Source organism: Kogia breviceps, chromosome 8, assembly GCF_026419965.1.
Source record: "Kogia breviceps isolate mKogBre1 chromosome 8, mKogBre1 haplotype 1, whole genome shotgun sequence".
In the NCBI taxonomy this organism is placed as follows: domain Eukaryota; kingdom Metazoa; phylum Chordata; class Mammalia; order Artiodactyla; family Physeteridae; genus Kogia; species Kogia breviceps.
In genome coordinates this window covers 10,678,641-10,705,973 of record NC_081317.1, presented here as the reverse complement: position 1 = coordinate 10,705,973, position 27,333 = coordinate 10,678,641, and the positions used below count along the sequence as shown (strand labels likewise).

The 27,333-nt window shown below is 59.0% G+C and overlaps 1 protein-coding gene and 1 long non-coding RNA gene across 2 annotated transcripts; one reads left to right on the top strand and one right to left on the bottom strand.

Annotated features, from left to right (window-relative positions):
- The first annotated feature begins 839 nt into the window (after nt 1–839).
- On the top strand, nt 840–6,888 carry LOC136794718 (uncharacterized). The gene is made up of 3 exons (XR_010841855.1): nt 840–986; nt 3,889–4,034; nt 6,802–6,888. It is a non-coding gene; the product is annotated as an uncharacterized lncRNA (long non-coding RNA).
- Nucleotides 6,565–27,180, bottom strand: NR5A1 (nuclear receptor subfamily 5 group A member 1). The gene is made up of 6 exons (XM_059073109.2): nt 27,079–27,180; nt 26,793–26,934; nt 24,104–24,729; nt 16,542–16,661; nt 14,591–14,738; nt 6,565–6,812 (listed from the first exon to the last, which is right to left on the bottom strand). The coding sequence occupies exons 1-6, from the start codon at nt 27,178–27,180 to the stop codon at nt 6,565–6,567; spliced, it is 1,386 nt and encodes a 461-aa protein (XP_058929092.1).
- Between the last annotated feature and the right edge of the window lie 153 nt (nt 27,181–27,333).

Here is a 27,333-nt window from a genome sequence, read left to right as displayed (position 1 = left end):
CAGTTACCAGGCTGAAGGGGCTGGGAGCGGCTGGCAGAACTTGAATGCCAAGGCCACTGGCGGTGGAAGAGTCATCACCAAGGTAGCCGAGGTCCCCCAGAGCAAGGGGAGCAGGAGTGGGGGCCCACCCCCCGACAGACCTCCTCTGTCCTCAGGCCGTGGAGCCGACCGCATTCAAGGCTTCAGGTGTAGCTCCCACCTCAGGGGGTTCCCCTTTTCCCTTTGGCGTCCCGACACCCCCTCAGCCCCACTGTACCGGAATGGAAGTGATTTGAGAAGCAACCACAGCCGACCTCCCACAATTTGAGGGGCTCTTCCCCTCACTCCGCTCCTTGCTGGTGCCTGAAAGTCCCCCATGAGCGCCCCGTGGGCTCTGTCAGTGATGATGCAGTGCTCTGGGGAGAGGCTTACTTAGGGAGTGAGTCTGGGACCCCTTCCCAGGCCGGTGCTGCCGGGAAGAGCCGGAGCAAGAGCCTGCCTTCCCCTCTGCGTACCCACCTCTCCGCGCCCCAAGCCCCGCCTCCCCCCCCCCCACGCCCGCTCAGGGCTCCGGGCGCGATGCCTGGTGGTCTGAGAGGCTCCCAAACCGGGTGAGGAGCAAGTGCTTTCCCGAGACCTCAGTTTCCCCAGCTGGACAGCTGACGGGGGCGTGATGGGGGAGCCTGTGGGTAGCAGGGCAGGGCCGGGACCACCTGGGCCCCGCTCAAGGAGAGCTCGGCCTGGCCCGAGGGGAGTCTCAGGGACCCTGGTCGCTGCCAGCCTCTCTGGGCCTGGGTTCCCACAGTCTTAAAGCAGAGACAAGCCTATGTGGGGCGGGCCTAGCACTGCCCAGCCCTCCAAGCAGGGGATTCTTTCCCACCGGAGCAAGAGGCCTGTCTATGGAGCTCTGACCGGGGCTGAGCTCTGTGCCAAACCCGGGCATCTGCTGACTCCTTTCATGTGGTGACCTGGGGAAACGAGGGTGCTGTCGCCCTCCCACTGTGCAGGTGAGGAAGCTGAGGCATAGAGAGGAGCCCTGACTAGCCAGGGTCAGTGGCAGAGCTGGGGTCAGGGCTCCCACCCGCGCAGATGAGGAAACTGAGACGCAGCAGTACTCACGTGGGGGTAAGCGTAGGCACATTTGAACCCACATCTGTACGACCCCAGACCCCAGCGGGCCTCCACCCCGGGCAGGTGTCTCAGTCCTTCTGAGTCTCAGCTTCCCCTTCTGCAAAATGGGCTGGAGGCGCCCCCTGCAGGCCTGGCGGGAGGACGCAGGCGCCGCGCAGGCGGTGGGCGTTCCGAAGGGGCCGAGTGGCACCACCCCCACCACGGCTCCCAGCCCCCCGCCCCCGCCCCTGCAGGCGTAGCGTCTGTGGGAACAAGAGAGCGGCAGCGGCGCCTCTGCACTCAAGCGACGGCGCCTTTGTCTCCGCTGAATGGGTGCGTTGCTAAGGCCGCTCGTAGCAACGGAGCCGCTTCCACCTTGGCCTCGGAGGAACCCCCAACCCGCCCCGCCCTCCGGATGCCCTAGGCCCCCCGCCCCACCGGGCGACCCACTCAGGTGGCCCTGGCAAGAAGAGCGGGGGAGTGAAGGCTGTCAGCTGTGTGTCCCTCACAGGCCTGCCCCCTCCCCTCCCTCCCAAAAGTCCATGGCGCCCCCCAACTCCCCACGCCCCCATCCCCGGCATTGCAGGTGTTTTCCGGATGGAGAAACTGAGGCTCAGGGAGGGAGACTGCCAGGGTCACCCAAGTCAGAATCCCACCCAAGCTCTTCCCCTAGCCCCAGTTCCCAGCCGCCTCCCCATCTTGGGAGGGTCGGTCCCCATCTTGGTTCTCTGCCAGCACAGCCCAAAGGGTGCACTTTCCTCCCAGGTTTCTAGAGACATTACATGGGAACTTTCCTCCAAGCTCTACCTGGGGACCTCTGAAAGGCCCAACCGGGGGGCCCCTGAGGGACAGACACAGCATCTAGACCACTACCCACTCCCAGTGGCCTCAGCCTCTCTCTCCTTCCAGTGGAGCCCCTGGCCCTGGTGCTCCCGCTTACCCTGCCAGGTCCCACAGCTCTGTCCCCAGCTTTCTGCCTGTGACTGTCCCTCCCCTCCTGCCCTGAAGTTCTCACAGCCCCATGATGTCTCTGGTAATAAACGGTACTGTAGTGACCTTTCCTTCTCTGGGAGTCACCCTGGCCTGCAGAGGGGTACAGGATGCCAGTCTCCCTGGGAGGAGGGAGGGACAAGGGAAGCTGCCACTTTGGCTTTGGGACTCAAGACAGACCCAGCTTCACCATCAGGGCAGGTGCAGCCAACACTCATTAGCACCTACTGTGTACCTGGCTGGTACTAAGCCTTGTACTGCCTTAGAGCCGCAGGTCCTTACCTCAGCCCTGAGACGACCATCACCCCTATTGTACAGAAAAGAAAACTGAGGCTCAGGGAAGGTCTCCACGACTCATACCTGGGTCTCCCCGGCTGGGTAACATAGAGGTCAGGGGGTGGCAGGCGCTGTGAGTAGGAGCCATCCAGGCAGACTGCTTGGAGGAGGCACCAGGGCAGGTGGAATGGCTTCAGGTCTGATGTGTCACGCTGCGAGAGGACCTCAACTCAGAATCTGGCTATGGGACCAGGTCCTGGCACCACTGATTCTGTGGCCTCGAGCAAGATTCTTCTCTGAGTCCTGGTCCCCTCTTGGGTAGAGCCGGTTTCAGAGCTAAGGTGAGCAGCAGTGGTGATGTGTTAGGGCTTGGCACCAGGATGGGCCCCAAGGTAGGGGCCAGGCGAAGGAGAGGCCCAGGGGCTGGGACTTAGGGTGCAGAGGCTGTTAACACCGTCCTGCTAACCTCAGCCTGGCTCCAGTGCTGCCAGAGGATGCGGCACAGCTGAGGAGCATCAGATCAGCCTCCCTGGGGGGAGGGAGAAGAGGTAGCCACTCCAGATGCAGGTGAGTGGAGGTGGGGCAGGGCTGCGTGAGAAGCCCAGAGACCCGTCAAGGTACAAGCTGCTCCCAGATCCCTCTACGGCCTCAGGGTCACTTTCACCCTGGGCCCCACCTGCATTGAGTCTGGGACAAAATCTGTCTGGCGTGTAGTTAACCCACCACACAGCACAGGGGTCTGGGTATTTCATTCTGGGCATGGGGGCTGCTGTTGAACTTCTGGAAGCCCAGTCCATCGTCTGCAGAATGGGGGACGTCTGGCCCACTCCGCAGGTGACATGAGGCTTTCCTGGGTATTAGTCCAAGTGCCCGGCACACACAGGCACTCGGGAAAAGTCAGCTGTTGCCAGAGAAGGATGTGCAGGGGACTGTGCCTACAGTGGAGGCGAGTTTAAGGCCTTGAAGGCCCCAGGCATCGAAGAAAGACAGCAGGCCTCCGTGGGGAGGAGCGTAGTTCCTGCCTGCTCCGGGAAGATGCAGCAGTGCCCCCGGGGAGGAGTCGCAGGCTGGTCACCACTGCTGACGTTCACCCACCGGGGTGCTCGGCCCCGGCAGGTTAGGCGAAGCCCGCTGCCCGCTACTGTGGGGCAGGAGTGGAGGGGCCGGGGCCTGGAGGGGCAGCAGGAAGGTGGCACTGAACTGGGCTGGGCACTTGGTGGCCCCTACTCTCTGCACCTGAAGTGTCCTCTGATCCCTTCCCCTCACCACCAGAGGGCCCCCGCCTCCTCCCAGACTAATCATGTGGGCGGGGGGGGGGGGGCGGGGGCAGGCGGGGGGTCAGGGTTGGGGACCAAGGAGTCCTTTCCAGTCTCCCCACCCCCTGCTCCATACTCTTCCTCCCCCTCAACACACTGTCTTCACTCTTCAGAAAAAATAACTTCTCTTAGGCCCCCAGACACTGCTGGTGGACACCCCTCCACCCCTCAGCTCACACTGTTCCCTCTGCCTGGACTGACCCCAACTCTTATCTAGCTGGTGAACCCCTGGACATCCTTCAAAACCCAGTTTGGATGACACGTCGGCTATGAAGACTTCCTGTCCCCCCAGGAGCAGGATCAATCACTTCCTTCTCTTGTGCAGTTACACGATGCATCACGTCGGATCACAATCTGATTAAGGTAATCTCCTCCTACAAGACTGAACAGCCCCCAGGGGCGGGAACCAGGGTGTCTGCTTCTGGAGCTGCCGAGAGGGAAAGGGAGGTTTTTGCCCTTTGCCTAAGCCACTGCCAAGCTGTGTGCCTGGGGCTGCCTCGCCCTAGAAGGGGGGCCTTTTTCTAATTTGTACAGAGGAGCAGGAGTGGCTCTGGAGATAAACTAGTCAGGTTGGTCAAGGTGTGTCAGGGGGATGGAAGTTTGCATCATGGTTGGCCCTTCTCAGTGTGTGACCTTGGACAGGACACTTCACCTTAGTTTCCTCATGTGTAATCTGGGACTGCCACCTACCAAAGTGGCTGCGAAGAGCAGATGGGATGAGACCCGTGGACGAGGCAGGCGGAGTCCTGGAAGGGCACCCGGAGCAGAGGAAGCAGTCCTCAGAGTCGGCTGTGCTCACTGCCGCCACCAAGCAAGTGAGAGGGGCCAGGCCTGGGGCCTGTGGGTGTGCCACCGGAGGACAGAGAGGAAAGGGCCAGTGCCCTGAAGTTCGGCGGATCCATGTTTGAATCTGCCCCAGCAGATGGCTGACTAAGGGCCCTTGCCAAGTGCCTCTTCTGGATTATAACCCCTGCCTCACAGGCTACTGCAGGGACAGTGAAGTGATGGATGGCACACAGTAGATGCTCATTAAATGACTGTTCCCTTCTGCCCAAGATGGCAGCTGAGATGCATGCCAGGGTGGCACCGAGGCTGAGGCCCCAGAAAGCCCAAGCATCTCCCAGGCCTCCCAGGGTTGGCAGGGCCCCAGGGATGAGGTGGGGCCCAAAGGCCCCCCCAGCAGTGCCTGGTATCCCCCACCTTGGCCCTCACACCCCATCCTGCCTCCCCCCAGTTTGGAACTGAAGGTTACCTAGGTGTTGCCTTCGTCCCATTCAGCACTCGGCCCTGCCCTAGACAGCCCAAACCCACTTAGGAGGCTCTCCTTGGGCCCTAGAATTTAAATAGTCAAAGGTAGCTGGAAACTAACTGCAAAATTTATTCCAGGGCTGTGGGCACTGTGGGGGCCTTAAGGGCACTTCTCATTTGGGGGCTGGGAGTCGCCAGCCTGGCCAGGGGTACACGTTTCAGGGGGTAGGGGTGGGGACTGAGACAGGGTGGTGGAAGGCGGGGGCGGGGATGCCCAGTCATCTCCAGTAGGCGAGCTCAGCGCAAGCCGCAACGGTAACGTGAAAGCAGGACAGACAGCGGATGCCCAGCCCGGTGACAGAAGACATCTGAGGCCTCTCCCCTCCGTCTGGCCCTGGAGAGTGTCTTTCAGGACATAGGACAGGAGTTGAGGCCAGGGAGTTGAGGCCCAGCTTCAAGGGTATACAGTAAGGAACCCAGTGGGAGGGGCCAGTGAAAGACGGCTCATCAGTAATGTCCCTGATCTGGAGACACATACACCCTCCCCAAGATCACCCGGGTTCCCACACAGAGACTCTGAGCCCCCCGCAGGCCAGGCTACTGGTCCTCTAGTGGGCTGGGGTGGGGGTGGGGGCAGGCTCTCCTCTGGATTGGAGTGAGGACTCAGAAATAATGACCCAGCACCACCCATGGGGTACTTGGTATGAGGGTGTTTGGGAAGAATCCATGGGCTGGTCTTGGTGCAAATCCCCAGTCCCAGCCTCAGACCTCAAATCTGTCCCCTGCCCCTCCACATACACACCTTTCAAGGAGTATCTAAATTAGAAAACAAATCAAACGAAAACAAACAAACAAAAAACTTCTTGACTACAGCTTTGCAGATAAATACCAGCCTGGAGGGCCAACTGTGGGTGGGGCTAGGGCGTTGATTGTGCCAAACTTCTCCTCTGCCAGGAGAGGGTTAGAAAGATGATTGCAGCAAAATTCTTTGCAGATAACATGTCAAAAGTCTCCCCTGAAGACGTCAGATGGGATAGAAGGTTTAGGGAGGAGGTCTTTGGGTCCTAACCAGTCTCCCAGTGTCCTCTAGGGGCCAACAGTCCCTTGCCTAATTTTGCAAACTCTGTTATCCCTAGTTTACAAAACAGAGGGCTTCCCTCCTGGTCTCTGGGAGGGAGTTCTGGAGATCCTCTCCTCTCCCCAGTGCACCGCCCCCCCCACCCCGAGTTGATGTCCGCTCAACTTCTCTCTGCCTCTGTTTCCAGGAGAGGGGGAAGGGATGACCTCTGACTCAAGGGACATTGAGGCCCACCAGGGAATCCGAACCTCCTCCCTGGGCTCTTGCGCCAGACTCCAGGACAGACAGCTGGGAGAGGTGGGGGGGGGGCAGTGGTTAGCAGCCACCTCCCTGGGGCACTCTGAGTGGCAGCAAGTGCCAGTGGTTAGTGGAGACCACCCCACCTCAGCCAGGCCCTGCCCACCTTCACCCACCTTCCCAAACGCAGGGCTTCAGAGAGCTCAGGGGCGGGGGCCTACATGGTGGGGTCCTGGGACAGCATAATCAAATAAACCATCTGGAGACCACAGGGGTGCTGCGGCCCCTCCCCCAGTCCCGGCCCCCCTTCCCCCCGTCACTGGCCCAAGCTCAGGTCTGCTTGGCCTGCAGCATCTCGATGAGCAGGTTGTTTCGGGGCATCTCGTTGCCCAGGTGCTTGTGGTACAGGTATTCCTTGGCCTGCATGCTCAGCGCCCGCACCTCCACCAGGCACAGCAGCAGCTGCTGGAACTTGTCTCCGCAGTGCGGGTAGTGGCACAGGGTGTAATCGAGCAGGGCGGCATTGGCCTTCTCCTGAGCGTCCTTCACCAGGCTGTGGTTATTCAGGAACTTCACATCTGCAAAGGGAGGAGCCGTTCACCAGCCCCATCACATCATCAACGCCGTCACTGGCATCAGCATCCCTATGCCAACATCCCTATGATCACCAAAGACATGGGCACTGCCACCATCAACAACGAGCCACAGTCTCCCCGTCACCACCACGGCGCCATTACCGTTGCTGATGAACGCTGCCACCAGCATCAGTCACCTATACCAGCATCCCTGGTTTTCACACACGGTCACCGCTGCCATCAACAACCAAACCACCGTCATTCCCGTCACTACCATGATCACCGTCACCATCAACACCTTGGTTGACCACCACCATCAGCGGCAGTCACTGACACTAACAGGCCTGCGGTTATCACACACACGGCCACCATCGACCACCCGGCCACAAGCAGCTGTCACCAGCACTGCTGCCATTGGCATCAACCCCGCCGTCATCCCCAAGACCATCACCCACCTCACCAGGTGTATCCCTGGACACGTTATTTAACCTCTTAATTTCTTCATCTGCAAAACGGGGTGGCAGTAGTGCCTACTTCGCAAGATTGTTGTGAGAATTAAGGGAGTTGAGATGTAGAAAGTGCTCAGAAGAACAGTGTCCGGCACTTCATAAGACTCAGTGTGTTAGTGTTATTATTACTCCTACTCTCACCACGTCCAGGAACAGCACCATCCCCAGCCCCGTGGTCAAAACCATCCTGCTGCCATCATCCTCGGGGTAGGCACCGTCAGCTCCACCACCCCGCCACAATCATCACTATCCCCCATCAGCACCATCGCCAGAGAGGCGCACTGTGAGCCGAGGGGTCCCACCCCCCATTCTAGAGTGTGTCAGGCACTCCTTTGGTCCATGCTCTGACCAATCAGGAGGCTCTGGTACCCCAAGGAAATTTTCTCATGGGGCCATGGACGTTCACTGCAACAATATGTACGGTGACGGGGAGGTGGCCTGGATGGCCAGGTGGTGGCTGCATCCCGGGAGTCCTGTGCAGTAGACAGAAGTAATGGAGCAGACACAGTACTGAGCAAATGGACGGACTTTTAAACGCATGGGGCTGAGTGGAAACAAAAAAACAAAAAATAAGATAAAAAACAAAAAAGGGAGATCCAGAATGAGATCTATAAGGTAAAGCCACCTAACTTAAATTGAAAACACTAGCGCACAAAGCACGCACCTTGTGTAAGAACAGAGACAAACAAGAAGAGCCGAGCTAAAGGTAAAGGGGACGGTGGGTGATGGGGGGGAGAGGCGGGTGGGTGGCTCTGCGTGGACCAATGATCATTTGTACCAGGGACAGAGGAGTGTGGTTAATGCATCCCCTGTCCTGGAGGTCCAGTGAAGAAATAAAAATTAAGTGTCTTTAGCGTGAAGTGGATGGTTGTTCAAATCCCAGCCCCACCATTTAGAATCGGTGGCCTGTGCCCTGTTCTCTCCCGACCTGAAGGCCTTCCTCCTCTACGAAAGGGGCCGTGCCCACCTTGCAGTGGGGGGAGCTCCGGTGCCAGGGCACTTCCCAGGTGCCTGGCCCCCAGGGGTGCCCATGGAGGGCCACTTTCCCGTCACAGGGGTCCTCATCACTGCCTGCAGGCTTTTTTCAGCTCCTGGGCAGCATCTCCAGCTGGTGCCCTGCCTAGGGGCCGAAAGTCAGCAGGAATCCACAGAACCTGGCCCCATCCCCCACTCCGAGCTGCGCCAGGCCTGGGATGCGTTGTCCAGCGGTTCAGAAGATGGTCGTCCACCCACTTGCCCTGCGTTCCCGTCACCCCCAGCCCTGCTGCTGTGGGGGAGTCCGGAGCCCAGCACGCACAGCCCTTGGCCCTTCTAATCCCTCTTAACACCCACTGCGCCAGGAGGGCTGGATGCTCCTGGCAACCCTGATCCCCAGCCGCCCCCAGCAGGCCCGCCGAGGCCTGTGTTGTCCAAAGTCGGATTTAGGGAAACCCAAGCTGGACCCAGGGCGTATGGCAGGATCTGGGCCTCCCCCCATCCTCGTCCCCATCCCCCTCTCACCTCATTCGGTAAGTGAGCCAGGGTCATATTCTTCCTGGCTTCCCCGGGATCATCATTAGCCCATAAGGCACCTGTGCCAACTAGAAAGAAGGTCCCCCACGTCCACAGAAAGACAGCTTGGGGAGGGGCATGCAGGCTGGATTTCAGCCTCTACCTTTCCCCTGTCTAGGTGCCCTTGTTCAGTAAACAAGCTGTCCGACTGTACATAGCAGCCCTGTTCCCTAGCCTGGCCCCCTCCAAATAAACTCAAAGGTCATGGGAAGTCTCCCCACCCAACTAGCGTCTCCCGGGGGCAAGAGGTTCTTACTGGCCCCATCGCTTCCCCAATCTCTTTCCAGCCCAATCTACCTTCAGTCCCCACCAGCCCCAGGGCAGCTCTCCTACTTGTCTTCTGACAATTTACAATAGGAGGCTGGGGGTCCAGAGAAGGGTAGGGACCAGCTCAAGGCCACACAGCAGTAAAGGGACCCAGAAGAAACAGGTGAGGGTGCAGGGAGGACTGGATAAGATGCTGCAGTAGAGGCAGGAGTGGGAGGGGGCTGGGGAGGACCAACCAGAGCCTCGGCTTTATCAGGATTTACTGTTCCCAGCAGCAGTGTGACGGGGACAGCAGGGCGGAGTGCAGGGTGGGGAGGCGCAGAACAAGGACAGCTTTCAGGGACACCCCCCTCCTAGCAGCTCTACGGGTCCTGCAGCTCTCGGGAGGCTGGAGACCCCCACTGCCCCCACAAGGTGGGCTACAGGGCTGGGGGCGGGCAGCACGGTCACTAATTGAGCCCTGGCCACTACAGTACAAGACCGGAGAGCCGTTCCCCCCCGCACCTGCTGCACCTTCCCCGCCCCCACCCCCGCCATCACTTAATCCCCAGACTCCCAGGCAGGCAGGAAAGGGCGTCTTCCATGCACGGCGACGGTGGGGCAGGACTGGAGCACACGACAGATACCAGAGCCGGGATTCAAACCCAGATCTCTCTGGCTCCAAAGCACTATGGGCAAGCGGAGGCGGGGTCAGGCCTGGATGTGGGGTCAAGCCTGGACCCTGGTTCCTGGGGGATTAGATGACATGATGACTTTATGTTCCGTCCAACTCAGGAGTCCTGTCCGAGGGCCACCAAGCCTGGGGTCCTTGGTTTCCGCAGGAAGGTTACTCTGGACACCCTCTTGGAGAGGAACCTGGTCAAGTCACACCCCTTCTCCCAGCCTGCCTCTAAAGGGACTGTCGTGAAGGTTCTCTGGGATGCTGGATGTGACAGAGCCAGCATCCCTCGGGACACCACACCCTTCCTTCCTTAGACACACAAACCTGGAGACGCTCCCTTCGTGCGTCAGGGGCTCAAACCCCAGCTCCACGACCAGCTAGGTGACCCGGGGCAAGTCCCTTCCCCAGTCTGAGCCTCAGTTTCCCATCATCTGCAAAATGGGGGCAAATTAATCTCCGCCTCTCAGGGCACCATAGACCTCACCTGCCCAGCTCTGGGCCTTGAGCCACCGCAGGCTGGAGCCGGGCCTGCTCAGCTCCCAGCGATCCGGGGGGTGGGAGGTAGGAGGGGGCTGGGAGCTGTCAACCCCACCTCCGAGAGCAGCCCGCTAGCTCTGCGGAGCCGGGGGGCCCCCAGGTTCTCAGAAAAGCCCCCTTTTCACGGTTTAATTGAATATTTGAATAATCCTTTCATTCCAGCGAGGCATAAAGAATGTTGTCCCAATAGCGGTGACTCAGGCAGGCGCCCCCGCGCACAATGGCCCCTCGAGTGGGGCTGCTATTCAGGCCGCCTTTTGTTGGCACGAGCAGTGGGTAAATTGCAAACGCTTAAGGGAATGCTGCTGCCGCCGCCTCAATGCAAGTCAGGAAATCGAATGTTAGGTCAATCCATTAAGCTTCGATTAAGTCCTCTGCGGAACAATGCCAGCCGGGCCCATCTTCATAAACACCGCGATTGCCAGGAGAGAGGCACTAATTTTAATTAAACCTCCTTACCTGCCTTCTCGCCTGCCTGAGCCGGCTATTTAGACGCCAAATGGCATCCTTCTGTGGAGGCAGGCAAGAAGGAGGCGCTGAGCGGGCTGAAGGGCGGAGGGGCTGGGGGACCGCCATCACACAAGTTCAGGCTGAAGCAGCCCGGGGAGGCGCTGCCCCGGGGTGATGCCCTGCATGCCAGCTGGAGGACTAGGGGCAAGTGGCCACCCCATTCTGCGCCCCAGTTCCCTCGGGGACCCAGCTCTGGTGGTCTGGGTGGGATCATGGGAGTAGCCCCCTCCCACCTTCCAGACTCTGGGCAAATCTTTCCCCCTCGTCTTGCCCAAATTTATCCACTTCACCCCAGCCCCTCATCTAGCCTCTTGCAGGGCTCTGGGTTGCCACCTGCCATCCTTTTCCCATGCTGCAGTTGGAAACACCTTGCCAAAATGCAAGCTTGATCATGTTTCTCCCTGCTGAAAATCCTCCCCAAGGGAAGGTTCAACATACTGGCCTGGCATTCAAGGCCTTGCCCAGCTCAGCCCCTGCCCACCTCTCCAGCCTCCTCCTCACCCTCTCCCTGCCCCACAGGTACTTCCAGACTTTCAGGATCACCCATCCCTGTGCATAAGCTGTTCCTTCAGTCTGGAATGCCCTTGCTGCTGCTTGCTTTGTTTCACCCAGAACACTCCTGCTCATACTACAAGGCCCAGCTCAGAGGCCCCGCCTCCAAGCAGACTTCCCTGATATCCTGGGTGTAGTTGTGTTCTCCTCTTTGGCCCAGCCCCGATCACACTGGACTGCCCAGTCTCCTCTCCACACCTGGAACCTGTCAGCCAGCGGCCCCTGTGGCTCCCCTGGGCTCCTCTCACTGCACACCTATGAGCTCGGACAGGCCTGGGTCCCGGGTCTTCTCCCCTCACAGCCCCAATACCCCTGGAGTTTCTGGCCCCCACCCTGAGGGTCACTGTCCCCAAAGACAAGGCACTGTGCCAGACACACAGTGTGCAATAAAGACGGAGAGAGACTCGTTCCTTCCTTCACTTCATTCACTAACTTGTTCATTTGCCCGTGAACTTAATGATGGCTATGATAGAAACAATACTGATGCAAACCCTGAGGGGCCAGGCCATGCACTGAATATTTGGGGGAATTTTCTCATTAAATCTCGTAGCAAATTAAAGATGATTATGATGTTCATTTTACAAATGGGGAAATAGAGGCTCAGAGAGGGGAGTGACTTGCTCAAGGACCCACGAGCAGAGAGAGAGTCTAGATTTAGGATCCAGGTGGTCCATCACTAGTCCCCTTTCCTAACCACTGCTCCACCCTGCCTCGCATGTGTACACACACGTGCACACTCTCACTCCTCCTTCCTACCCCCTCCAGCCTGTTCCAGCCAAGCACTGTAGACACTCCCAGTCTCCCGGCCCCAACTGCCTCCTCTGGAAAACAGGATGAAGTCTGGCATGCAGGAGGGGCTGTGCACTCATGGTTCTGAGTACAGCCCCTCGCCTGGACCCAGGAGAAGAGGGCTGGGCTCACCCTTGATGTCCTCCCTACACCCCATAGAAGGAGGAGTCCTGGATTTATCACCTGGTGGAGGCCAAGGCTGTGCCGGGCCTGGCAGTCCCCAGCGCTGGGGCTTTGGTAGGAAGAGGGGCTGAGGGCTGCCGCCATGTGCCTCAGGCCCCGGGTGGTCTGGAGAGCCAAGACGCGGTCCCTGCTCTGCAGGGGCCACCAAGATGGAGCACTGGCCAAGGAACCTGGTGGCTGGCAGCCCCACCCTCCCTAAGACCTCCTAGTGGCCTCTTGACGGCGGTCAGGTCAAGAACTGTCACCTCACAAACCACCACAGAACCCACACTACAATACAATGTGTCCCAAGCACGCCCCTCAAATCCCTCACATCTCCACATCTCTCCAGTCACCACTCAGCCATATACAGATTGCTCACACCACATGACACATAAAATCCCACTAGCCCATAAAAGTTCATAGTCTAGGGCTTCCCTGGTGGCGCAGTGGTTGAGAGTCTGCCTACCAATGCAGGGGACGCGGGGTCGTGCCCCGGTCCGGGAAGATCCCACATGCCGCAGAGCGGCTGGGCCCGTGAGCCATGGCCGCTGAGCCTGCGCGTCCGGAGCCTGTGCTCCGCAACGGGAGAGGCCGCAACAGTGAGAGGCCCGCGTACCGCAAAACAAAAACCAAAAACCAAAAACCAACCAAACAAAAAAAGTTCATAGTCTATACATGCGCGAAAACGAAGGCACAGACACTCACGTGACCCCTGGAGCCTGCACACCCCAAACCACATACATCCGTGGCTCTGGTGAAACTGAGGTTGGGAGGAGGCACCGCTGCAGGCACAGGAGGAAGGGGGCTTCCCCAGCTGGAGCCAGCCTGACCTAGGTCCCTGAGGCCCCTGCCAAGGCCTTCAGGCTCCTAACCGGCTGCCCGAGATTCAGCCCCCACCCCCCAGCATGCTCGACCCCTACCAACCCCTGCAGCCTTGCCAATACGCCCTCCAGCTACCACCCTGCTATGCCAGCAGAGTCAGGAGGCCCAGCCCAGGCACCCAGTCACACCGCCATGGCCTGAACACGGGGCTTCCCCCAGTCAGTACGTCACTAATCACCCCCTCCCAGCTTGTTTTCTTACCCGCTGCTTCCCCAGCTGCCCCCACCCTTGAGCAGGCACACCCTTGCCAGACTGTGGCTGTGATGCCATCTGCCACAAAGACAGCGTCTCGATCCTGCCCCCTCCCCAGGTGACAAGGCATTCACACCCCTCTGTTCCAACCTTCCATCCCATCTACACCTCTGCTAAAAGATTTATCCCCCCGCCCAACAAACTCCTATTCATCCTCCGAGACCCTGCTCAGATGTCCTTCCAGGAAGCCTTCCCGGCAGATCCCTTGCTCCCCGTCCTGGGTTCCCCATCTCTCTGTCTCAGCCCTGATGGCACTGGCTGGAGGCCTCTCCCAGACTGGGAGCCGCCTGAGAGCAGGGAAAACCTCTGTGAACGCAGCATTGCTGGGCATGGGGAGGGCACTGGACATGCCTGCTGGGTGAAGGAGGACAAAAGGAGGCTGACCTGATGAGAGCTCAGAGGGAGGGTGGAGACCTGAGCAGCACAGGCTGGGCCGGGGTCAGGAGGGCAAAGGGAGGGAGACACCAGACACCTGGGGAGCCAGGCGAGCTGGAGGGCTGGGATGGCCCTCTGCCCCTGCACTGCTTTGTTTTCCTCCCTAGCACTTACTGAAATCTTCCAGGCTATACATTTTACGAATCATTTCACTAATTTATACATTTCACTAATCATATTATGCTATTGTCTCTCCCCCCAACAGAAGGTCAGCTCCTTGAAGACAGGGACTTGGGGTCTTTTTTGAATGACTGAATGAATGAATGAGTGGGCAAAGGGGTCTGGGCCCCAAAGAGCTCAGAGTCACAATTCAGACACCCTTCAAGCGGGGAATTAGGAAACACGGGGACCTCAGGATGGGAGCCAGGGATCAGAAGCTCCTGAAATCACACGGGCATTTTCTGGGGTGGCATCGGCACTTTCCTAGGGCTGTCAGCTGGGAATCTACCACATCCTCAGGAGGGTTCCTTGTCCCATCAAGGGCAAGTCTTAGACATTATCCTGGCCCTCTGTCCTTCCAAACAAAGAAACTCAGGCCCAGAGAGGAAGCAGGCCCTGGGCCAGGTCCCCTTTATTCACTAAGAGAGGCCCCCATCGGAGAGCCCCACCTTAGGGTCTCCTTGCCAGCCCGCCCCCCTTCCCTCAGGCCAGGTCTCGCTCAGCCCACTCACCGAGGCTGAAGAGGATGAGGAACTTGAGGCAGACGAACTCCTGGCGGTCCAGCTGCAGCGCGTGCAGCTGCAGCACCAGCTCCTGCGCCCGAAGCACCAGGCTGTGAAGCAGGGAGCCTGCCTGGGCGGCCACCATGGTCAGCTCCACCTGGGTGGGCAGGGGGCAGGGGTCAGGGACACGAGGGGAGGGCGTGGATAGGAGGCACTGGTAGGAGGCTGGGGGTCAGGGGTGCCCAGCCTTGGAGCTGAGCCAGGTGGGGCGGGGGAGGCGCGGCACCTCCTCAGGCCCCTGGACCCCTCCCAGGCCCCCAGCCCAGCCCGCCAGCTTGCCTGGCTCCCCAAGTGTCTGGTGTCTCCCTCCCTTTGCCCTGCTCCTGCTGCACTGCCCGGAGCTGAGGGCCCCCGCGCGGCAGAGCCCACACCAGGCAGGTGGGTGCAGAGGGAGAGCTGAAGGGTTCTTCATGCACAGAGCCGCCGCCAGGCCCAGTGGTACAAGCAGCTTTTGTGTTTTGTGTGGCGTCTGCAGTGAGCGCCACATCGCGCTGGGTGGGGGGCGGGGCAGCCGTGCCTGGATCCGCGTGGGTGCGGCCACATGACCGCCCGGGGCCCACACATGGACACCTGGACTGCAGATGTGGCCACACCTCAGCTCACGTTCACACACATGGAGGGACACACTCACGGCCTTGTCCATCCGCTTCAGGAGGTGAACACACACACACACACACACACACACACACACACACACACACACACACCCTTGTAGGGTCACATCACACGGTAACACAGACAGACACATGCCTGTGTATATGCTCCCACTGACATGGTGACGGGCAGATCTCAACACCCACCCACTTACGTGTGTGGAGATGTTTGCACAATAAAATACAGGAGCACACACACACACGCACACACACGCACGCACAGGACTGTCACATAGCCTCAGCGACTTCCACCCACATGTTGACTGGGGCTGACACCCACACCTCAGACTCCTTCATGTGCTCTCCCAGGTAGCCTCAAAGTTACATCCTTGCAACCAGCATTCTGCTGGCCCTGGATGTCCTGAGACACCCAGGTGAGAACAGAGGATGAGGACAAAGGGTTGGAGGTAGGGGGTGGGGAGCAGGGCCTCAGTCTCCAATCTCTCCCCAAGCACCTATGAAACCCACTCCTCCCGTATCCCCCCCCAGGAGTGATGCTTCCTCCACCAGGCTAGACCCTGGGCATCAACCTCCCTTTCCTTCTCCCTCCTTCCCTCTATTTCCCCTCCACCTGCCTCCCATCCTAGTGCCCCTAATTCCCTGCTCTAAGAGTGCCCAAATTCTAACTCTGAGCTCTTTGGGGCCCAGATCCCTTTGCCCAGCCATTCAGCCATCCATCCATCCATCCATCCTTCTATCCATCATTCAGAATTTAGAACCTGCAAGGTCTTCCCCATCCCAGCCCTCAGCCACACCTCCAGCCTTATCTCTCACCTCACCCCAGCCCCCACGGGGCACCTGCCCCCCGAACCCATGTCCCAGCACACCAGCAGCCCCCGGCAGCTCAGCAGTCCTAACCTGCCGCTCTAAGCCGGGCCCGTGCCACCTCGTCTGCCTGTGTGGAGGTGGGGATTGCCCCTCCACTCCGTCACTACCCGATCAGCCCTTATTTATTCTTTCACTACCCAGCGCCACCATCACGTCCTCCAGGAGCCTCCCTGACCCTCCCCACATCCCTGAGCTGCTTCCCCCAGAGCAGGGCTCCCAGGGCCTGGTTCTTCTCAAGGTCAAAACTAGGGCTGATCAGAGGGAGGTCGGGCTGGTGGGTATCCCATGAACCTGGGGAAAGGGCTGATATTCAGTGGTGCCCAGGGCCAGCCCTGGAGAGGCCTGGGACCTCCTCTGGACCCAGAATTCTGGAAGTGTGTGGTGAGGGGTCAGGACAGGGCACAGTAGGGTCTGGTCACCTCCTGCCCAGTGACCAGCAGGATGCTGCCCTCCTTGCCATGTTGGATCTGACGGTAGATGTGGTCGAACACCAGCAGCTCACTCCAGCAGTTCTGCAGTAGTGTCATCTGGTCGGCCACCTGCAAGGAAGAGGCACACAGGGGTCCAGGGTTCAGCCACGGTCCAGCCGGGGACCGTCCCCTCGCCCCTCCTCCTCCCAGCTCTGAGTTCAGCAGCTCAACTGGGTACGTGACCTGGGCAAGCTGCCCAACCTCTGTGTCCAGTTTACCCATGTGTCTTCTTCATCCACGTGGGGCAGGGGTCTAGCAAAATAATAAGAGGGTCCAACGGAGGTGCTCAGGCCCTGGCTCTGCCTCTTACAAGGTGTATGACCTTAAGCAAGTTCTGTAACCTTTCTGGGCCTCAGTTTTCTCATCTGGAAAGTGGGCAAAGTATTAGAAGGTGGTCTGGCACATATTAAGCCCTCAATAAATGTTACAGAACAATGTCCACGGAAGTGCTTTGTGAAGGATTCCTTTAAATGCAAGGGAAGATTAGTATTAATTTTTCCTTGTGCCCACTTGGCTTGTGGTCACATCTCTAGCAGCCTCAATCACTCAAAAAGGAGCCATGGGGCTTCCCTGGTGGCGCAGTGGTTGAGAGTCCGCCTGCCGATGCAGGGGACGCGGGTTCGTGCCCTGGTCCGGGGGGATCCCACGTGCCGCGGAGCGGCTGGGCCCGTGAGCCATGGCCGCCGGGCCTGCGCGTCCGGAGTCTGTGCTCCGCAACGGGAGAGGCCCACAAACAGCTAAAAAAAAAAAAAAAAAAAAAAAAAGGAGCCATGTAGAGAAAACAGAGGGCTTCCTCGCAGTCTTGTGCAGAGGGCTTTGAAGTTCACGGGAAGAGAGGAGGTCCGGCCCAGGGAATGAGCAGGTGGCTGGCAACGGTCTACATCAGAAGCAGGAATAGAAAGGCCCACGGGGCCGATTCTGAATTCCCAGGCTGCACTGAGGGGCGCTCAGTGTGAGGGCACGGACTGTCCTCCAGTCTGGGGGATCGCCACATTCTAGCATGGCAAGATTAGACTCTCATGACAATGACAAGTGGGACTCAGGACCATGGGATGCCAGAGCCAGAAGGGCCCTGAGGGATCTCCTGGCTTAAACTCCTATTTCCAGATGAAGAATCTGCCACCCAGTGAGGGCAAGGGACTCTCCTGGGGTCACAGAGAGGCAGAGCCAGGTCAGGGTCACGGCTGGCATCCGCGGTCCACAACTCTCCATAGTGACAAATACTGAACACTTCTGGGTGTTGAGAATGGCGCTGGGTGCAGCGTGTCATCCCAGGAGGACACAGTGCAGACTCCAGTCCCTTTCAGCATACATGGCTCATCAGCCAGCCGCCATCGACCCAACGGGCACCCCCCGGGCACCTTCCTGGGCCACGCCCTACAGTGAATGCAAATCACGATAGCTAACAGTCACTGCGCTGCAGCTCCACAAGTCTCTGTAGTTGGTACTAGTGTTATCCCCAATCCATGGAGAGAGGACACCGAGCTCAGAGAGGTCAAGTAACTTACCCAAGGTCACACGGCTCTGTCTAGTTCATCTCTGCTGTTGACACTAGGTGAGTAGGAAGACCCACCCTTGCCACCCTAGAGTTCACGGCAGGCTCACTACCTCACCCATGAAGCCCTCCCCATCCTCTGGACATGGCACCTGCAACATCTGATGGCACCGTCCATGCCTCTGTCTTCCCTGATACCTGTGGGGTCTGGGAGGAACAACCCCCAACCTGGAGACCAGAGTAGTCCTGGCAGCCCCTGGCCCGAAAAGGAACTGGCCCAGGCCTAACCAACAGCTCTCTCTTCTCGGGGGCTAGAAGCCCCCTCCTTCCCTCTGCTCTGCTCCTCTCCGGGGGGTGGCCCTGGGGCCCGTCCTCAGAGAGACAAAGGGAGAGAAAAGTGGACAAAGGGCAAAGTGAGCAGCTGGACACACAGTCAGGCTTCCTCCGGGCCTCTCCTGCTCAGCCCTTCCCCAGCCTGTAGGGCTGAGAACAAGAGGAAGGGTCTGTCTCTATCCTGCTCTGAGTCCCCAGCCTCCCAGCCTCCCCTCCTCCCCTCCCCTCCGTGTCAAGAACCCATACCTCCCCCTCCATCTCCCAGCAGAAGGTCCGTCCTAGAGCCCCATTACTGTCAGAACAGGAAGCCCAGCCTGGGGACCTGAGGCTCAGCCACAGGTAGCCCTGGATGGGAGGGGCCGGGAGAGACTGAGAACCAGGCAGGGATACATCGCAAAGACACACCTCGCCTTAGCCTTATCGCCTTATCACGCCTCGGGAAGTGGCGGGTCCCCAGAGAGCCTCCCCATCACAGCTTCCAAGGAGGGAGGCAAGGCTCAGTGAGCGCCTCGACCAGGCCCCGTTCCCAGCATGCCCGGGACTCCTCACCCCTGCTCACTACAGATAAGGAAGCAGAGACTCCCCTCAGGTGACCTCAGGGAGCTGGGCTCTGCACAGACAACCCGCCTGGCCTGGTCTTCTTGGGGGGGCGGTGGGGGGCTGGCACTCCTGGAGCCCAAGCAGGAGGTGCCTGGCCCGGGAGTCGCACTGGCCCACTTTGGGCAACCCAGATGGAGGCAGAGGGGGAGGGAGGGAGGACGTGCAGGGCTGGGTTCTGCCCCCCACCCATTGGGGCCCTAGGGAGCAGACACCCTTGTGCCTGAATTAAAGGAACAGGGGGTGGGGAGGTGGAAGCGCAAGAGATAAGGGGGAGAATTAGGAGATAAGCTGGCTGAGCTTTGGGCAGAAAGCAGAAGGGGTCACAGTGACCCGGCTGGCCAAGCCCTGGGAGCAGACTCTGTACCCAGACCTCAGACCCCGGGAGTGGGGGCAGCCCTGCCCACGGGGCTGATAGGGGTACAGGGCAAAGAGATGCACTACGGGGGCTGGGCTTTGGTGCCCTGTGCCCTCTGATTCCCACTTAGCCACACACCCTCTCCTGCCCTGATTTCCTATTCTGAGAAGTGGAAAAAAATAAATCCTCCCTCTTTTGGTTCGAGAAAACATATGAGCACAGCGGTGTCAGTCGTGAAGGGTTCTGGGAACCCATGGTCAGCTATTCTGGGGACTCTGCCCTGGCCCGGGTTCCCCTCCCCACCAGCCAAGCAATCGTGCCTTCCAGACTCTTTACTAGCTCTACCCCTAGATGGACACATAAAGACACCAAAGTCCAAACACTCCCCACACAGATCAACACACACACACACACACACACACACACACACACACACACACACACACACACTCCCCCCTTTTTATTTAAAAGAAAACCAGAGGGCCCTAGCTGCCAGCCCCTCTCCATGGGAAAGCAGGTGGCTGAGAGGCTCACTTAACCAAAGAGGGTTGGTTTTCACCTTCCGTGGGCTTTTGCCTAAGCAAAAGGTTCCTCCTCTACCCTCAGTCCACCCTGCCACCCCGGGAACAAGGACATGTGCAGTCCGGCCCTGGGGTCCCTCATCAGCCTGGCCTGTCTGCTGCGCCCACCAGCCACCCACCCCTCCTGCCCGTCTGCCACAAATCTTCCTGGAGCCTTGACACTTTGCAGTCGGCCTGGGAGATGGGGTATTTATGCGTGCCGAGATGACCTCCTCCTCAGCAGGCCCCCCTCCGGAGCCCCCTGGGGTCTGCTCAGTCTGGCGGTCGAAGGCCAGTGGGCTCTGTAATTCTCCAGTGGCTGACAAGCCGCGGGCCGGCCACGGCGCTCTCTCGGCCGAGTGGTTGGCGGGCTGTCATTTGTCAGTCCAGGACTGACAGAGTTACTGCCACTTAAATGAAACCATATATCTAAGCGGTTAAATCTGTTGCCAATCGGGGGCCTCGGAGCTGGATGTCAAGGGTGAACTGATGTCAAGATGGGTCATTAGGCACTCTTGGCCCTCGCCTCCACCTCCCTGATTCCTATCTTGCATCCTCCGCTGTCCTTCCCGGGGACTGTCCAGAGAGGCTGCCTGCCTGGGCCTACACCCTGCCCCCACTGAGCAGTAAGTACAGGTGAGTTTCTGCTACCTTGCAGGTATGAAGCTGCTTTGGAAGCCCAGGGCAAGGTGGGCCCCCGTCTTCTCCCAGAGCTCTAGTGCTCAGAGGAGTGTGGACACGATGTATCTTTTCTCCCTCTTCCTGGCCAGGCCTGTCTACCACCTGCAAGGTTAGATCCAATGGTACCGCGGCAGAGGGACCCGGCGAGGGTGGGAGCTACTGCCCCCACTCACTGAACACTTCCTGGGCGCTGCACCCTGTGCTCAATTCTTTACCTGCCCTAGCTCACTAAGCCCTTCCGACAACCCTATGAGGTGGCTACTATTTCAACTCGCCCTTTTTTACAGATAGGGACAACTGAGGCCCAGAGGAATAAAGTCACTTGCCCAAAGTCACGCACCAGATAAGTGGCAGATATGGAACTTGAACACGGGCCTCTCTGATTCTGGTGTATGTTACTAACCTCTGTACCATGTCAGATCTAACACACCGTGATTGCATGAGGTGGAAAAATGGAGACAGAGGGACTTCCCTGGCGGTCCAGTGGTTAAGACACTGCGCTTCCACTGAAGGGGGCACGGGTTTGATCCCTGGTCAGGGAACTAGGATCCCACATGGCACACGGCGTGCTCCACCTCCCCCCCAAAAATGGAGGCAGAGGGACATAAAAGCTGGGAAAGAGGCTGGAGGAGGACAACCCCAAAAGGGCATCTGGAGCCCCAATATCAGCTCAGCAAAGACCCCAGGCTTTCCCCTGGACAGCAAGACATCATCAGCATCACAGAGGGCTGAGCTAGCCTCTGGGGAGAGCTCAGGCTCTGTGGTGGGAGCCTGCCCTTCCCAGGCAGGCTGTCCGTCACCCACTGCCGAAGGACCTACTCCTGGTCCAAGCTCTGCTTCCGACCCTGCCTCCCTCTCCAGCCCTGCCTCATAGGACCACCTGGGACTCCCTGACACATGGTACCTTTTCACACTTCTGGGTCTTCTGCTGTCCCCTTTCCCGGAACACCCTTAACCTTCTCAGACTGCTTTCTGGAGAGGTGCAGATCAAAGAAACCTTCCCTGACTTTCTAACATAGAGCCATTTGCTCTCTTGTTGGCCTCCCTTGGCCCCTTTCTACTGCTGTCAGATCCCCGGGCACCCTGTGTTGGCATTACCTATGTGCATGTCTGTCTCTTCCTCTAGCCTGGCAACCTCCTGGGTCCAATTCATTTCAGTGTCCCTATGCACAGGACAAGGGCTGCCCCACTCTCAGAGCTAGGGAGCCCCCTCTGCTGTCTGCTGTGTCCTGCCCGGAGGTGAGGAATGAACGGTCAGTCAAAAGAGAGAACAGGGACTTCCCTGGTGGCACAGTGGATAGGACTCCATGCTCCCAACACAGGGGGCCCGGGTTCGATCCCTGGTCAGGGAACTAGATCCCACATGCACGCCGCAACTAAGAGTTTGCATGCCACGGCTAAAGAGCCCACATGCTGCAACTAAGGAGCCCACCTGCTGCAACTAAGACCAGCTGTAACCAAATAAATAAAGAAAGAAATATTTTTTAAAAAGAGAGAGAAGTGTCACTCAGCTCCCCTCACATTTTTCTGCTTCCCTACCTCTGGCTTTGCAAATAGACATCAGCCCAGGGCTTATTGGATCAGTGGGAAAGAAGCTCCACATGGCTGATGAGAGGCCCTCTAAGAGCTGGGCTGGTACTTATCTGCAAGGCTATTTTACAGAGGCTGGTAACGATGGTTCATATTCCTGGGCTTGATTCAGAGACTCTGGGAAGGGGGAAGCAGGAAGGTTTGGACCACAGAGAAACCAGAAGCAGGAAAAAACACTCAGCTAAGCTTGGACAAAAGCCCTTCCCATCCTGCGTGAAAAACCCCGAGAGACCAGGAAGGCGGCCAGAGGAAGTGCCCTGCCCCTAGATCCAGGATTCTGGAAGGCCAGGAATGCTCTGCTCCTCCTTCCCTCTGCCCTGGGGGCTCATGGGAAGCCTGGAGGGAAAGCTGGCAACCAACTGAAGGGTCTTGGGATCCTCCTCCCCCACCAGGGCCTCCAGCCACGAGTGGAAGGCAGATGGGATTGTTTGAGGTCCTGCCTCTTGTTCTATCCATGAGGTCAGCCTAGAGAGGGGGCGGCAGTGAGAAGTCCCACCCCATGACAGACACCCAGCACATCCCCAGACCTCAGCCACGACAGGCCCTCCACAGTAGAAGCAGAAGGCGTTGTGGCCAATGCTTGGTTGCTCTGGGCCCCAGAGCAACCCAGGCACCCAGCTCCACAATGCCTCGAGGGTTCACAGTGCCCAGGCTTCATCCTATTCCCCCTGACCCCCATGCCCAGCCCAGCCCCTGCAGACAGTACCCCTGGCCCATCCGGCCACATGCCCCTGGAGGAAGCCCAGGCCTGAGTGGCGTCAGCACTGACAGTGCTGCTCAAGGCTGCAGTGGCCCCAGCAGGGAGGGCAACAGGCCCTGCTGTTTACAACCAGTCCCAGAACAGCCAAGGGGACTGACCTGGAAAAGGCAAACATCAATAGGTCTGAACTAAAGGCCTATCATGTCTCCATCTAGGCCAGAGAGGATGGGCTTGGCCGGGCTTGGGGGAGGGGGGCCTCTGAAGTTGGCAGAAACCCTGATCATATGGAGCCAGGGCACTAGAGGGGCAGCTCCCAGTCTTCAGGTGCTTCAAACCACTAGGCAGGATGATTGGGAAGTTCTTCCTTGTCTGGCCTTAGTTTCTCCTGCTTCTTTCCTGCTTACTTTAGCCGCAGGTACCTCAACCGAGGGGAACGGAAGGCCTTGCAGCCGAGGCATTTGGAAGATGAGGGGCGGGCCCTGCAATCCCCCACTTACCCTCCCACCTAGCACTCCCTGCACACACAGACACACACGTTTACACGTGAGACTAACCATCGTGCGTGAGAGATGCAGGGACAGTAAGATCTTTCACCTTAGCTGGGAGGGGAAGCATCCCAAACTCTGAGATACTAAGAACGCTTCTGTGATATCTGAGGCTAGCAGGGAGTGGTGGCCTCTCCAAATGAGAGGGCAGGATGGCTTGGACCCTCTTCCTGACGTTGGGCTGGGGCAACCAGAGACAGCCTCCCAAGGACTGAGCTAGTCCTTTGCAAGAGCCCGGTGTCTCAGAGAAAGAAAGATAAATGTCGACAGAGACTCAGACTGGGAGAGAAAGAGACAAAGATTGAAGGGACTAGAGAGAGACAGGGAAGCAGAGAGATAGCACACCAGGGAGAGAGACAACCAAAAGAGACAGAGAAGGAGGTAAAAGAACCAGAGGCCGTGAGAGATAGCCACTCAGGGAACAGAGAAGGAGAAAGAGGGAGGGGTGAGTGAGGAGGTGGGACAGGGACAAGGAAGGTTACGATGGACCAGAAACACTCCTCATGTCCCCAGTGTGGCCTCCCTGTCCCCAGACATGGCCTGAAGCCAGTGGGCAGGAGAGCCCCACCCAAGGGGTGGCCAAGACTAAGACTTGGGCAGCTGAGGGGACACCCCAGAACCAGTGGCCAACCAGGTAGGAGGAGGGACTCACCTCCAGCTCCTTGAAGACCATGCACCTGCGTGCCCAGTCCACGATGGAGATGAAGGTCTGGTCAGCCATCCTGCACAGGAGGCTGAAGGGTGCAGGCTGGTCGGGGCGGCCTTTGGCCGGTTCCTGCAGGCAGCCCACGATGCGCGCCCGTACCTGGTCCTCGTCTGGCTCCAGCTGCAGCAGCTGCAGGATGAGCTCGGGCACACCAGGCCCTCCGGAGAAGGGCTCTGGGTAGCCATAGGGTGGCCCGGGCTGTGGGGGGCTGGCGTAGGGCTCCGGGTACTCAGACTTGATGGCACGGCCAGGGAAGGCAGGATAGAGGTAGCCAGCCAGTGGCCCGTGGGCGCTGGGCACAGCCATAGGCAGCACTGGGGCCCCAAAGTCGCCCAGTGGCCCAGCAGGTGGACCAGAGGCCAGGCCCTTGGACTCAGGTGCATGCAGGCCAGGGGGCAGCATGTAGTCCGGCGGGGGAGGGGGTGGCGGGGGCACCCCCATTGGGGGGCCTGTCTCCAGCTTGAAGCCATTGGCTCGAATCTGTGCCTTCTTCTGTTGCTTCAGGGCCCGGTCCCGCTTGTACATGGGCCCAAACTTGTTCCGGCCGCCCCGCATGCGGTCAGCGCGCACGGCTGTGGGCAGAGGCAGAGGGGCAGGCTCACTGCCTCCAGGCCACCCGCCATACCACCCCACTCACAGTTCTGCCCCAAACCGATCTGACTGGGTCACTCTCCAGCTCAATTCCTCTCATGGCTCTTCCAGTGCCCTTAACCTGGCGTTCAGAGGAAGTCAGTCTCCCTAACCCGACGTTCAAGGCCCTGTTTACCTCTCCATCATCCCCCCAACCCCACCACGAGACCCTGTGTTCTTTCCACTCCACCTTACTATCTCTCTGCTCCTCTGCTTGGCACCTCCTCCACCCTGCCTTTGGTATGCCTTCTGCCTCAAACCCTTTCCTTCTCTCATGCCCACTAATCACCCGAAGTGTCCCTGGATTCGCCCAGGCAGCAGCCACTGTTCTTGCTCCGGACGTCCTGTCTCTTGCCCGCTCTCGTCCTGCTCAATGCTATTGGACCGTGGACCCAGGCTGAGAGCTTCTGGGGGCTTAGCAGTGGGTTCAGGTGCCCAGCACAGGGCCTGAGATGGTGACAGGAAGTGGGCTGTGGTCAGCCTTGTTCACAGGTGGGTCCCCAGTGTCCAGCCGCTTCTTGACTGACTGCCTGACTGTTGAACCCCTGTTGCAAAATGACTCGGGTTTCTGCCACTGCCTTCAAATCTGAAGCTGAGTTTAGGGCTGACTGGGGCTCTATGCTGGCGGGAAGGGACCTCCCTTGCTGACCAGATGTCCCTCTGTCTGGCCAAGAATGTGTCACCAGCCGGACCCAACAGGTGTGTCTCTGCAGCCGAAGTGTGGCCCCAGCCCCTGCTCAGACAGGACCCCACCCTGGGCTCCAGGAGAAGGGAGAGAGGAGGAGGGAGAGGGCGGTGCTCAGTAAGGGATGTGTCTCCGGGGCCCATGCAGCCAATCTTCCCGCCATAGTGGGGGGCGCAGCCCTGCTCCACCCCCCTCAGGCCCCACGAGGGGTTTCTGCTGTTCACAACAACCAGTTCTGCTGAGCCCCTCAGGACCTGGTGCTGGGCACATGGGCTCTGGAGACAGGACAGAATATCCCCCTTCCATCAGGGACCCTTCCTCTAGGTGACAGGACTTGTGGCCTGCAGCTCTCAGAGCCACCAGGGGCCTTCTACTTTGTTTAAAAACTTGAACCAACAGCTGCCTGCTCGGCACACAGCCCGGCTGGGGCCAGCGGGGTGGAAGCCTATGACTGTCCACCCTCAAAGAGTTTGAGTTTTTCCTGCTAAAACGTTTTTCCTCCACTCCGGACAGAGGGCTAGGGGTGGGGGTGGGGAAACAAGGATGGGCCTGGGTTCTCTGGGGGTGATTGCTCTCCATTACCCAGCCCTCTAGGGCCTGGCTAAGAACCTGCTGAGTGAATGAACTGAGTGAATCTTGTGGATGGATGGACAGATGAACAGATGGGTGGTCTGAGTGAGTACAGGCTGCACAGTGATGCTGGACAGATAGTAACATAAATAAGAATAACAGTAATAGCTAACCTGTTGAGCATTTTCTACGTTCCAGGCACCATGCTAGGAGCTTCTCATACAATTCTCTCACTAACTCAGGGAGGAAGGCACCACTCTTAGGCCCATCTTTCAGATGGGGAGTCTGCAGCTCAGAGAGGTTAAGGAACTTGCCCAACGTCACCCAGCCTGTAAGTGGTAGCACTGGGACTTGAACTCCAGTAAAGGTATTGAAAACCTTGCCTCTGGCTGGTATGGGATGTCAGTGGGGGTGTGACAGAACTCCTGGCAGAGGGAGGAGCTCTGTGGGGCTCTGCCCTGTGCTGCCCTGCCCGCAAGGGCTGGCGAGAGGGTCATCTCTCTGGGGTTCACTTTTAGGTACTTCTCAAGCCATCCCAGGCTGGTCCTGCATGCATCCCTTCACCCAGACGGACATCCGTTCTCACCCCTCCCCCATAGAGATCAGGGCCCTAATGTCACATGAGGGGCTAATCGCCTGGCCCCAGAAACTTTAAGAAGACCTATGGTACCCCCCGCTAACCCCTTCTCCTCCCCCACCCCCTGCCCCCTCGCTATCAGAGGTCAGGGGTAGGAGGCGCGGCGTGCGCACCTTCCAGGCGCATCCCCACCGTCAGGCACTTCTGGAAGCGGCAGAAGGGACAGCGCTTGCGCTGCGTCTTGTCGATCTTGCAGCTCTGGCTCTCGGTGCACGTGTAGTGCTTGTTGTTCTGCACCGTGCGCTTGAAGAAGCCCTGGGGGAGAGGGGGAGTCAGCGCGGGAGGGGACAGGCCCCGTCTCCCCCTTCCCTGCACTTCCCAGCAGGGCTTTCCGCCACTTCCCGCCGGCTGCTCGCCAGCCTTCCACGCCGGTCCCTGGCCGGCCAGCTGCCCGCTCACCTTGCAACTCTCGCACGTGAGCAGCCCGTAGTGGTAGCCGGACACCTTGTCCCCACAGACGGGGCACAGCTCGTCCAGGTCCTCGTCGTACGAATAGTCCATGCCCGCGGCGTCCGCCTGTGGAGGGAGGAGAGGCTCGTCGCGGGCGGGACTGAGACTGGCAGCGCCGCGGACCTGGGTCCAGCGGGCCCTGCACCACCGCGGCCGCGCGACCCAGGGCGCCCTCCTTATGGGCCCGGCCCCCGACCCCCACCA

What these genes read in the sequence shown, in the direction of transcription:
- NR5A1 (XM_059073109.2), bottom strand. Translation starts at nt 27,180, where the DNA reads ATGGACTATTCGTACGACGAGGACCTGGACGAGCTGTGCCCCGTCTGT. An exon ending in GGTGGGGATGCGCCTGGAAG is followed by an intron (nt 24,730 to 26,792) that starts GTGCGCACGCCG and finishes CTCTGCCCACAG; the next exon opens with CCGTGCGCGCTGACCGCATG. An exon ending in TGGTCTTCAAGGAGCTGGAG is followed by an intron (nt 16,662 to 24,103) that starts GTGAGTCCCTCC and finishes TCTTCCTTGCAG; the next exon opens with GTGGCCGACCAGATGACACT.